The sequence below is a fragment of the Kryptolebias marmoratus genome, linkage group LG19 (genome assembly GCF_001649575.2).
Source record: "Kryptolebias marmoratus isolate JLee-2015 linkage group LG19, ASM164957v2, whole genome shotgun sequence".
In the NCBI taxonomy this organism is placed as follows: Eukaryota; Metazoa; Chordata; class Actinopteri; order Cyprinodontiformes; family Rivulidae; genus Kryptolebias; species Kryptolebias marmoratus.
The window spans coordinates 3,666,759-3,679,461 of NC_051448.1; the positions used below are offsets into that span (position 1 = coordinate 3,666,759).

Genomic DNA, 12,703 nt, shown 5'->3' on the forward strand with positions numbered 1-12,703 from the left:
CTATAGCCGGCCGAAGATAATAGAGTCTGTTGTCATTTGATACTGTTACGTCTAACAGGTACATATATATTACTGCACTAAAATGCAGCAGATCTCATTTGTGAAAGTTCAGTTAAATGTCACTTAGAAATAAAGCTTGAAAAACGTAAGAAATTAGATTATTTTTTCATATTTTTCAGAGAATAACTGAGAACGTACATAATTGGGGTATATCGCGATATATATTGTTATCGTGATATAAAATTATCCATATCGTGATGTAGGATTTTTTCATATTGCCCAGCACTACGTTGACATTAGAGATCGAGCTGTTACACAGACTCAGACTACATGCTGTAATCTACATTAAAGTTAATAAAATCAATGCCAACATGTCTGCCGCCTTAGATAACCTGTGTTTGTGTTATTTCCACACAGCCCAGCATGTAATAAATATAAATGAAAGTGTTTGTTCATGCAGCACAGCACTGTTTTAATGAAATCAGGGCTCTGTTCGGTGTGCTGTGACACCAGGCTAACAGCAGCCACATCTGGAAACGTATCCCACCGGTGATGACAGATGTTTTATACGGCTCAGGAGGAGCAGGAGGACAGGAAGTACTGCGGCTCCAACAGTTTTAAAACACTGAAACAGCGACGGATCATCCGGATCATAAACTCCGTCACTTCTTCTGAAATCTTCTTTTTTTTTCTTATCCCGATCCTGGGGAAACTTGTCTCTTCTCTTTAGAGTTTCCTCTGAAGCGTGGCTTTAAAGGGATAGTTTGATCATTTTTGAAGTGATGTCCTGCCTAATAGTTCTCAGTAGTTAGTTGGATGACCCGGGATGCAGACATGGAGGAAAAACGGAAAGTTTATTGAAATAGAAGGCTGACTGGGCACGAAAACACAAAATTCAGGAAGCGCACGAGGAACTAAAGGCGTAGTGAACAAGGCGCGTTCACAAAACACGCCTCGGTGTGATTTCTGCGAGGAGGGCCTACGTGTCGCGAAGCGAGGTCGTAGCAGAGGCAAACAGCCGACGTGTAAAAAGGTAAGCTGGCGGGATGATTTATGGTCTCTGCAGCCACCCAGTCGAGGGATTAAAAAACAGATTTATTTCTCCGTGCTCCTTTTGGTTCTTCGATGCTCGCTTCATTTCTGAAAACTCACATCTATTCAGGACGAGCCGGATCTACGGACAGCCAGAGGCAGCATGAAGACAGACTGGTTTTATCTGCTGGTCTTTGTGTGAAGGAGAACCGGGAGGAGGGATTTCTGAGTGGGAGTGAACTAACGCCGTGAAGCCGAGGACGGCTGACAGAGGGAGACACACAAAAACCTTCAAAATAAAAGAACAAGGAAAACATGGTGAACTGTAAACACGGTTACACCAAAAACTAGGGCCAGGAAAAACAGGAGAAAGTCCCCTCGCCTGACTCCTCCCCCTTTTCTAACAAACAGAACAAGTCTCGACGTTTGGTGAAGAAAACAGCAACAAACGTTTGGAGGTTGTATTTTTAGGAAGAGTTGTTTTATTTGCATAATAAAGGCTGTAAAATGAGCCCAACTGTTCCTTTAGGAGTTAGCTGGGAGAACTTGGTGTGTTTGAGTTTTAAATGTCTGCCAGCCGTCCGTCTTCCACGCCACAGACGTGTGGACACTGCAGCGGCGTCTCACCCACAGGAAAAACGAGAAAAACGAATCACAGAAGGATATTTGAAAGGATCCGGGCTTGGATGTTAGAGCAGATCTTTTTATTTTTATGACTTACTTTGTAAATTTACTTTCTGGAGACGTGGCCGCCGACCGTCTGACCGTCTGGCTAACGGCGGGGGAAGGGAGAGGAAGAGGAGGAGGATGTTTGGACTGAAGCCCCGAGGACAGCTGGAGTCATTATCTGCAGACTGCGGATGGAGATTTATTAAGATGGCAAAAGCTTCAGGCTGTGAAAAAGCTGAGAGAAAAGAGGAAGAGGGTGTTGAGGCGGCTCAGAAGAAATCTTACAGACGTATTTGGACGCCGTGCGCCCCTCTGACGTAGAGAAGCGGCGAGCAGCAGAAAGAAAACTGATCTGCTGAGCTGTTAAACCGTGTCACATTAACGTTCCACTCATATCCACTTACTCTGAAAGAGCAGATTTACTAAACATTTGTGTTTCTGTATGCAGTCTGAAAAAATGAACGTCATTTTATTATAATTAGAATGTCCTACTTCATTTCTGAGCATCCATTCAAAGAGCCTCAGTGTGTCTGCTTTGTAAATAAGAGATTTGCTTTAACATGTTTCAATATTCACACCCTCAAAGTTCATTTCCCCAACATGCAGAAGGAATTGGATCTGCAGGAGCGTAGGACGGACGGAAACACGCTTTACGTCCTTCACACCGGAAATAAAAGACGTTTGTTAACCTGAAGGATGAGAAAATGATTTAAACTGTTACTAACCTTTCATTTTCCACTTCTTCATACTTTTCCCCCCTGAAGATTCAGAGATCAATCAACTCAAACTCAGCTTTGATGTTTTTACACAGACATGAAAACAGAAACTCTTATTTCACCGAATTAATCTAAAATTATAAGTTAATTAAACTTGCACAAACCTGAATTTCCTTTTCAGGGAGATTTAACCTTTATATCTAAAACACTTGTGTTTTATGATAAAACAAACAAAAAGCCCTCCTAAATAAAGCAGTAAATAAGGATTTAACACGTGTAAAGAGGATGTGGAGTTGTTTTTTTCCTTCCTCGCTCTTCATATTTCAGTCGGGCCTGGAGTTGGCAGGTGAATAATTGGCTGTGATCTCGTTAACCATCAAACAAACGAGGCGACTAATCGCAGCGACTTCATCTAATTAACTCCGATTCCTTCTGCTCGGCGCTTTGAATCATCTGATCTCCAACGTAACGATTCCAACCCGACGAGACGTTTTCAGTGTCGTTAAACGTCGTGAGCTGGGTGGTTTTACGTCGTGTGAACGAACTAAACGAAGCTTTTTTATCACACAACATGCAGCCGTATGATGTGAAACAGAAATGTGTTCCAGTCGCTTGACTCCCTCAGCCGGTTCCAAACACCTGATCCCTGATGGCTCTAAACCCACGAACACCGCTACGTCGAGGCAACAAGGAGCACAAATTAAAAGCAGCCGATAACGTGAACCAGAGTTGGTGTTTTTATTCCTCTTTTTATGGATCATATACATGTATTCCCAGTCCTATTACATTTAATTTGATTTCTGGAGATTATCCACTTGTTTTAAATTATTCAGCTTTCATTAAGAAACATCAAAGTGATAAAAACTTCTTTTTCTTTTTCAATATAGCTAAAAGTCTTTTCTAAATGAATCAAATTTAACTCCCTATCTTGTCTCAACACATTTTAACTTAATATAACAACTATTTAGAGAAGTTGTACTTATGATTTATTATAAACAAGTATTTTTACAGTAACATTTAACGGTTAAAGTTATTCTTATTCACTGTTATATTTGGGTTTAAAATGTAAAATAAAACAAACAAACACAGAAGGAGGAGGCAGCTGCTTTTAATATCTTTCTAGGAGAAAAATAATAAATATTTAGAGTTTTTTCTTGTCTTTATTTGCCTAATAAAACTGTATTTTCTGTATTTTGATAAAGTTTTTAACTTAAAGAATGCTACTTTTAAAGAGGTTTTATATATTTATAAGTCTGTTAACGTATTAGTTTGATTTCCAGTGTGAAAAAAGTTAAATTCAAACTGTTTTTTTTTGGCTTTAGGGCTAATTATTTGTTGAACTACAAGCTTAAAATGATTGTCTCCAAACTGCAGGTTGGTGTTTTCTGACGTCAGTCAACGAGTCCGGTTCTTTTCTTATCTGCAGTTTTTCTGAATCACTCATTCTGTCTTTTTAAAAAATCTATTTTTCATGATCTCTGTTTGACGTACAGCCCTGAAGCTAAACCTCAGTTTCTCCTCCTTCAGCCTCTAATAACTGTCGTACGTAGAAATCAGTGATAAACTTTAATTTTCTGGTTTATGGGGTTATAATTGTTGCAAAGTATTTGTGTTGTAACCGGTTGAACTTAGTTTTGCTCACATCAGGACAGGAAATGAGATCATTATAGCAAATGGATTATTAATTAAAACAGTTTACTTTGGGCTTATAATGTTTTATTTGCCACTAAATTCATTAAAGGATACTAGTAATGTCTGTAAAATAGACGATGAGATGTAATGATAGCATTAATTACATGTTTTATGACAAAATAAATCACTAAAATGTCACTTTTTGATCCATCACCCTGTTTTGAGGGTGGATGACAGAGCTGGTGTCCTACCAGGACCTGCAGGGTTTATTTTTATTAATTAAATTTAAATTCAGTCACCAGGCAGACACACAACAAGTTCTGTGGGGGTTTTTAAAAAAGGGGACAAGCTATCACGTTAAGGGTTTCAAATAAATCAGTTTGATGTGTGTCTTTGTCAGGTGGTGCGGGACCAGATCACCCACTGCACCATGAAGCTGCGGCAGACCACCGGCATGATGGAGTACTGCCTGGAGGTCCTGAAGGAGAACGACCCGAGCGGCTTCCTGCAGGTATCCCACCCAGATGAACAACTACAAACTAAATATTACTGAAAGTAAAAAGGAAGCAGATGAAATGATTGGAGTTTTCTGATGTTTTTGAAGCTCAACAAGAATCAGCTGCAGACGTCAGATTTAATTAACTAAAACTACAGCTTGTCTGTTTTCAACTCGCCTCACATGTTTGTTTCTGGGATCAGAAACTGATCTGGATTTATCCATCTGTTTCCTGTATAACCTGGATAATCTGTATAACCGCTGTGATTAATGCTGGAAAGCCAAATGTGTTCACTTTGGAAGGACGAAGCAGAAAACACCTAAATATGAAGTTTTTTTTTTCAGTCCAGGGTGTCATTAGATGTACGTCTACAACAGATGTTTTGGAGTCAACCTGATTCAAGATGGCCGCGACACCTAAGCAGGCTTATCTAACACAAAAATATCTGTAACCCAGTCAGTTTTCCAGATGTTGGTGTGGTGGAGAGTGGAGAGCTAACTGATCACACAAGCCTTTAACTGTCTGTTAGCAAAATATTTCATGAACCAACGCACCAGATTTAATGAAAGTTTCAGGAAATAATGATTGGATGTTCATCAGTAACTGATGAACCTTTGGAGCCAACACAGTTCAAGATGGCCGCTAAAGTTTGAGGTGGTAGTAGCTGAGAGTCATCATGAGCGCATACTTGGAAAGGCGGCGGGCGATACGCGCTCTCCCAGGAACTCCTCGGCCTTTATTTGTCTGTTTCTGTGTCTGCGTAGATCTCAGACGCCCTGATCAAGCGGGTGACGTCGTCTCAGGACCAGTGGGTGAAAGGCGCCCTGGAGCCGAAGGTCGGCCCCGACTTCGACCTCACCCTCACCACCGACTCGCTGCTGCAGACCATCCTGCAGCTGGACTTCCGCCAGGGCAAAGGTGAGCCCCCAGCGGCAGGTACAGGACTTCATCAGTCTATAAAGATGTGGACCAGGGGTCTCCAGTCCTGGTCCTCAGGGCCACCATCCTGCAGGTTTTCCTTGTTTCTCTGCTCCAACACACCTGATCTGAATCAATGGGTGATTAACAGGCTTCTGCAGAACATGAAGAGGTGATTTAACCTCTGAATCAGGTGTGTTGGAGCAGGGAAACAAGGAAAACCTGCAGGACGGTGGCCCTCCAGGACCCCTGATGTAGATCATACGTGGTTGAAATCTTTCATCAAACTATACAATTTCTTTTATTTTTGTCTCAGGATTTCTCAGATGTATTAACGAACGCTGAGCATGTGATGAACAGTGTGCATAATTTATCTGCACGTGGCAAGAAAACAGCTTTTTATTGCTTTAAATCCGGAGTCAACGTGATTCCTTTATGTTCTATTCATCACTCTGCGCTAACAGGCACTAACGCTTTCGTAAACAAACATCTAATTAGCTGCATTTGATCAAAAGGCCGCCATTTTCTTTGAGTTTCTAATGAATAAAAACGTGTTTTCAGATGCAGGTCAGAGTTTCGGTGCAGTCGCTCTTGAAGGAAGTTTTCTGTAATTTGAGCTCCAGTTGGGCTCGTTCGGGAGCGGAGGGGCTTTGATCAGCCCGTCTTTGTTCCTCCAGGCTGGTGACGAGAAACCGACTCAGTTCACGTCCCGCCGATCAGCCGGAACAAAGACTGACGCTCAGATTTTAATCTTTGTCATCCGGATCAGCGGCAAACTGCAGGAGGAGCTGAGGTAAACTCCGAGAGAGCTGAACCTCTTCCTCAGTCCGTAATTATTTAACAAATCTTTAACTCGCCAAACTAAGGTGTAGGTCGTCTCTCTGCGCTCTTATTGTGAAAGTTTCAGAACATGTTTTACTTTGTTCCTGTTATTAGTAAATTCCCATCAGTTCTTCAGCAGGTCATCATCTCGAGTTTTTAAAAAGTTATTCTATAAAATCTGTAGTCTTAGTAAAAGAAAAGTGCTGATAGGAACCTAAACCACATTTTCCTCAGATATGAAACTCATTTTTTTAATTCTTTGCAGACATTTAGGGTTTTAAGAATCAGGAACAGTCAGTTTCTGATGAAGTTTATTAAAAATAAAGATCTTTTCTTTGTTTTGTTGACAAAGTCTTTGTTTAGTGGATGGTTTATGGAAACATATGTTGCAACATTATATTTTTATATTGTTTAACTTCTGCTCAACGTTCAGATGATGTAAAAAGAACTGCAGGGGTTTAATTATGGTGGCAACGTGAACGATCACACTTAGTGAAACGTTTTGTACCGGGGGTTCAAAAGTTTCAGGAGTAGGAGGCCGACCGTCCGCTGAACAACCGGCCAAGAAACGCTTTTCTCCGGCTCCGGGAACAAGGCTGGGAGGGAGTTTGTGATTATTTGTGGCGTTTTGGAAGGACTGGGAGAGTTTTCAGGAAATCAGATGGAGAATTCATTTAACCAAGACAAGAAAGTTTCTCCCAGAGCGGGAAACCTGAAATCAGATCGATCTGAATGAAAACGACGCAGTGTCACGCCCCCAACATCAACCAATCAGAAGCCTCGGCAGATAAATGAGCACTCATCCAATCAGTTGTGGTGTTACGACAACGGATCTGCAAAAATGATCAAAAACAAACTCTGGGAGGAAGAAAATCTTCTTTTACTGTGAATAAAATGACATTTTGCATCGTTAAGCAGATGGGGGAGAACACAGGCAAACATTTACAAAATACTTTGAGTCAATCAATGAAAAGAAGCGTCTGAATGAAGGTTTGATACGGACCCCCTGTTTGTTCCTACAGTAGCTTGTTGTTTATTTGTTGTTATTCTGATCAGTCCACGGTTTGAGTTAGGACCAAAGCAACGAGGTCCTTTTTTTACTCTACGGGATCTGAACTCATTTCAAAGTTTCCTGCTGGTCTCACTCTCTGCTGCCGTTTTCTGTCCATGTGTTGTCGTCCTGAACACCGTCCTGTTTCCAGACGTGCAGGAGAAACCGTTATTGAAACAAATGCAGGCAGCAGACACTGGTGAGGCTGAGATGGAGACAGAAAGCCCAGGAGGTATTTCAGAGACTCCCAACCTTTGTTTCCATCCCTTGAATGTCCTTTTTCCTCATTCCTTCCTCATCCTCAGCCCTGATCGGCCTCACGGAAACTCACTGGTCCTTTTCGTCCCGCAGCACTTCTGTCCTGTCTTTGTTTTTTTTCCTCTGCATGGTTTTTGTTTTCCAGCTCCTCCCCAACATCTGGCACCTGTGCAGAAACGTGCTGCACACTGACAGTTATTTTCTGGAGCGTTGTTGTTTTCCTGCTGGTGTTTGCTCACTCAGATGTGCTTTTTGAACTGAACTGTTCATGCAATGTGCAACCTAATATACCCGCTCAGGAAGTGTGGACTAAACTGGATTAAAGATGGTAGAGTAGAGAAATATGACTGAACCACTGTTGTTCCGAGCATTAGTGTAGTTTAGTACAGTTCTGTCGTTTTTACAGTAGGTTAAATGTTGCATGGATCAGTAATCATACTGGTTTATATTTTAATTTAACATACCAGCAGTTACCATAGTTCTTATTTGAAATTAATGTATTTACTGCTAACATTACAGTGACCTGGAAACTTTGATTTTGCAGCATAAAGTTCAAATTTTTCCTTTTAAAATGTTCTGTAAAAACCTTTTTCCTTATTTAAAATCTATAACTTTTTTAGTTCTGTGACAGATATGACAAAAGTTTCCTCCAGCTTGATGAAGGAATCCTAAAACTGCTGCATATTCAGACAACTGAACTCTCCAAAACACAGGAGCGTTAAATAAGTTTGGTTTCATTTTCTTATACGTTCAGATGCATTTAAGCTAGTTCAGAACAGGACCAACAGGTCTTCCAAGTTTGTAATGAAATATGGGGTATAAAGTACATAATACAAGCCAATACGTACCTGGTACATGTCTGCTCTTTGTTGGGTACCTCATATCATTTTCTGGGAATAACGTCCCGTCCAACAGAACCGGGATCCAGTAGCAAGTCGGGAATCCAGCAGGATCGGCTAACTGTTGTGCTCAGTGACCAGGCTGACTTTTTTTAACGACACAAGCTAATATAAATGAATTTCTTTTGTTTTCTAAGCTTTTAATCATCACAGGAACACGTTTCCTAAGAGAGGCTGTAAAGTGTTATCCTTCAGACAGATTTATTTAGATACCAACAGACAGAAGTGGAAATAAACTGTTTTATTGTAGCAGCTATCACAGCTGTCCGTGCCCAGGGCGGCCATATTGGATTTTGAGGTCAGAGTTCGGACTTTAGGGGGAATTCAAGTAGATTTTTACAGTTTGGGACCATAAATCTCAGTCAGAACAAAACAACCTGCTTCTGAGAAGAGAATTCCTGTTACTTTAGCACAATTTCTTGATTAGAGTTAAACTTTTTATATATTCAAAGGTGTTTCTTTAAGCATAAATTACAGAATAAAAAAGTCAGCTGCTTTGGGTAAAAGTGGCCTGTATTTAATCAGAGATATTCTCGATTATAAAAGTTTAAAACAAACAAACTGTGCTGAAATTGAATCTGTGGCTGAGTGGGAATTAAAATAAATAAGAAGAAAACAGAACGCATGGAAGGAGCACATCCTGTTGCAAAAACAAAAAAACCTAAAACAAATTCAGACTGGATTAAAATATTTATATGGAATGAAAATATGTTCTGTAAATCCTCTCATACTCTTCCTTCAGTCATGGCTGCTGCCTTTCCCTTGTTGTCTTCACAAATGTTGTATTTATCGAATAAATGTTCCAAAATAATAAATAAAAAAGCCCATTACGTTGATGTACGTTTTGTTGTGTGTCTGTTTCCGACCCCTTTGGAATCCAGTTCTCACCCCACACGAGGTTTAGACTGATACACAGCTTTTTACCACAAATCCTCTAATATTATGCAGTTTATTTCTACCTTTTAGTGTATTTTTACGACCCAGAAAATCCTCTCCTGCTTGGGGGCTTTAGAATCTCGTCTGGCCTTTAGTAACGAGCTTCTCTCTCACCTTGAACAATCCTTAAAGCTCATATCAGTCTAACCCGCTGCACTATTTGCACTTCTACCCTTCAGAGTGTTAAATGTTCTCACCTGACCTAGTTTAGCCTCCCAGCTGTCGTCCTCTGAATGAACCAGGATTTCTTTTTGACTGTTGTCTTTAAATCTCCCACTAGATTCTCATTAAAGCTCCTGTTCTCTCCCCTCAGCCCGCCTGCTGATGACATCCCTGTTTGCTTTGCCTTTCTTGTCATCCGTCACTATTCCCCCCGCTCTGTTAACTTGTATTTCATCTTCCCTCAGTGGAGCCCGGACCCTCGGTGCCGCCTGCTCCCCTCCTGCAGCTGGAGAAGTGCTGCACCAGGAACAACAGCGCCACCTTGGCCTGGAGGGTGACCGTGCCGGCGGGGAACCCCATCGAGGGCTTCATCCTGGAGCTGGATGACGGCAACGGAGGGCAGTACAGGGTTAGTTTCAGTCCGTTGGGCGTGGGAAGCAAAAACACGCTAACCAGGAAATCATCAATAAATCCACTTTATTATCCATAACATATGAAATGGAGACGTTAAACAATTAAAGTGTACATAAACTTCACTATTCCAAAGTTACAAGCTAAAATATAAAATAATAGAATTGTAAAATTATGACTTCTTATGTCAGTCCAAGAAAAATTAATTTATTAACCTTCATTTAACCACTGAGAGCTGGCAGCCTAACATGCAGGTTTTTAGACTGAGGGAGGAACCCGGGGCTTGAACCCACAACCTTCTTGCTGTGAGGCAACAGTACTAACCACTAAACCACCGTGCTGCCTAAAGGTGAAATAATGCCTCTAAGAAGAGCATCGAAAACGACTCAAACATGAAATGTTTGGTTTTGGAATCTTGTTTTGTTAAACCGCTGTTAGAAAAGATCAGAAACATTTAAGTGGGCTAAAGCTGTTTTTTGTTGTTTATTTAATCCAAATTATCCGTACAGAGCAACTTGATATGCTTTGCGTCGAATAAGAAATGCAGCAAATGATGTCATAGTTTCTCTTTTAGCTCCTGTTAATAATAAATGTGCTGCTGGAGTCTGAATGAAGACAGACAGACGGGAGTTTATCACCCATTAACTTTTACCGCCTGCATCCATCCTGTGCATTATGCACGAGCCGTTAAGCTGTACGTACTTACATTTGTGATGTAACGTGTTTTCCCCTCAGGAGGTGTACGTGGGGAAGGAGACGGTGTGCACGGTGGACGGGCTGCACTTTAACAGCTCCTACAACGCCCGGGTGAAAGCCTACAACAACGTCGGCGTGGGGCCGTACAGCAAGACGGTGGTGCTGAAGACCTCCGATGGTGCGTGGGTGGGGTTCTGTTTTAACGGCAGAGATTGGACCGTTTAGCGTCCGCTGCCATGGAAGGAGGGTCGTGAGGTAGTCTCTTACTGGTTTGCTACGAATAGAGACGATTTGATGACACAAAATTGCAAAGAAATACGCAAATTTTCACATTGAACGACATCCGTTTGGCAAAATGTGGGACAGAATTTGTCGGGTGTCTGCCCAGTCCTGGTCCCAGAGAGCCTCCATCCTGCAGGTTTCAGGTGTTTCTCTGCTGTAACTCGCCTGCTGAAGAGCAGAGAAACATCTCAAACCTCAGGACCAGGATTCAGGTTCCAGACGACCGCAACAACACGTTTAAAATTCCTCCGACCCGAGAACGAAGCCCTGCGACTCACACGGTTTGGAGAATCTCTGTCCCATCCCAGTGAGATACCAGCCTAGACCCCGTGGCATCTTTGTTTAAAGGTTTGGCGTTCAGCACAGCGGGTGATATGCATTCCTTCAAGAAATGCTGCTTCCACTTTGCTCGTGATCATCTCTGTAAAACCTGCCTGTTTGCCCCGATGATGCAAAAGTGGAGATTTAAATTTTTATTTTAGATAAATTTCACACAGAGAATCGATGCAAAGAACAGGACAAGAGAGGAAATGTAGGACGGAGTGGGGTAAAAGATGGCAGATAAAGGGGAAGATGGTGCAGAGATGATTATGTAAAAGGAAAGAGAGGAGAGGAGAGAAATGCTGCAGAGCCACGGTTTCTCTTTTCCAGCTACAATAACATTTAGTATTAGTGTCTGCTTTCTGACTGATAAGAGTTTATCCCTCCTGCTCTTTTTATCGTTGTCTGTGTCGTTATTCTTCCTGCTGAAAATCCCTCTTCTCCCTCTTCTTCCTCTTTTCTTTGAGAACTGACTAATGACGGGATGGGCGGGTTGTTTATCATCAGGCTGCCAAACAAACAAAGCTTCTTATGTCCGATTCTCCACGTTTTCAGCATAATAATTTCTCTTTTGGAGCATTTGTTCATGATGAATAACTGCTTCCCTGTTCGGTTTATCAGCCTTTTGACTGAACACAAATCGATCCCTCTCTCTCTACAGTTTGGAGCTTAATTGAATTGATGAAACCATTCTGAACCTTCTCCAGAGGAATTGAGTGTTGCTGTGATCATTTCTTAGACTTTGCCAGGAAAAACATCTGGCAGCATAGAGGCAGATGTTGTTTTTTCTGCAGTTTCAGAAACGAAACACAAACACTGATATGACAAAGATGTGATTATGATACTTCACGCTGGCTACCTGTTGTGTTCCTGGTCCAGTGGCGTGGTTCACCTTCGACCCCTCCTCAGCTCACCGGGACGTCGTGCTGTCTAATGAAAACCAGACGGCTTCCTGTAACAGCTATGACGACCGCGTGGTTCTGGGGACCGCCGCGTTCTCCAAGGTGAGGGGTCGCTGGCCTTTTTTAAGAACAAGTTTGTGAATTTAACCACAGATTTCAAAGTTTTTGCTCCCTCTCAAACCTCAGGGCGTTCACTACTGGGAGGTCAGCGTCGATCGCTATGACAACCACCCGGACCCTGCGTTTGGCGTGGCGAGGATCAACACCATGAAGGAGATGATGCTGGGGAAGGACGACAAAGCCTGGGCCATGTATGTGGACAACAACCGCTCCTGGTTCATGCACAACAACTCCCACACCAACAGGTAGGTGTTTCCATGGAGAGGACTGGGTGCTGATCCGGCTGTGAGCCAACCCTCACCTCTGGATCAGGACCAAAAAACACTGGGTGGGTGGGTGGTTGGTTGGGTTGGTGGGTTGGTTGGTTGGTTGATGTGGG

General features: G+C 42.1%; 1 protein-coding gene and 1 long non-coding RNA gene across 3 annotated transcripts in view; one reads left to right on the forward strand and one right to left on the reverse strand.

Moving 5' to 3' along the window:
• LOC108244870 (E3 ubiquitin-protein ligase TRIM9) overlaps positions 1-12,703 on the forward strand; it is a 42,675-nt gene that overhangs the window by 23,588 nt on the left and 6,384 nt on the right. The window contains exons 4-10 of one of the 2 annotated variants that reach the window (XM_017431396.3): positions 4,450-4,560; positions 5,311-5,464; positions 7,489-7,569; positions 9,838-10,001; positions 10,739-10,877; positions 12,182-12,306; positions 12,391-12,569. In XM_017431396.3, the coding sequence (XP_017286885.3) occupies positions 4,450-4,560; positions 5,311-5,464; positions 7,489-7,569; positions 9,838-10,001; positions 10,739-10,877; positions 12,182-12,306; positions 12,391-12,569 (953 nt within the window). The remainder of the gene's footprint in view (positions 1-4,449; positions 4,561-5,310; positions 5,465-7,488; positions 7,570-9,837; positions 10,002-10,738; positions 10,878-12,181; positions 12,307-12,390; positions 12,570-12,703) is intronic. The other variant, XM_037981516.1, reaches the window with a different exon arrangement.
• Positions 1,492-2,292, reverse strand: LOC119617981. The gene is made up of 2 exons (XR_005234503.1): positions 1,754-2,292; positions 1,492-1,654 (listed from the first exon to the last, which is right to left on the reverse strand). It is a non-coding gene; the product is annotated as an uncharacterized LOC119617981 (long non-coding RNA).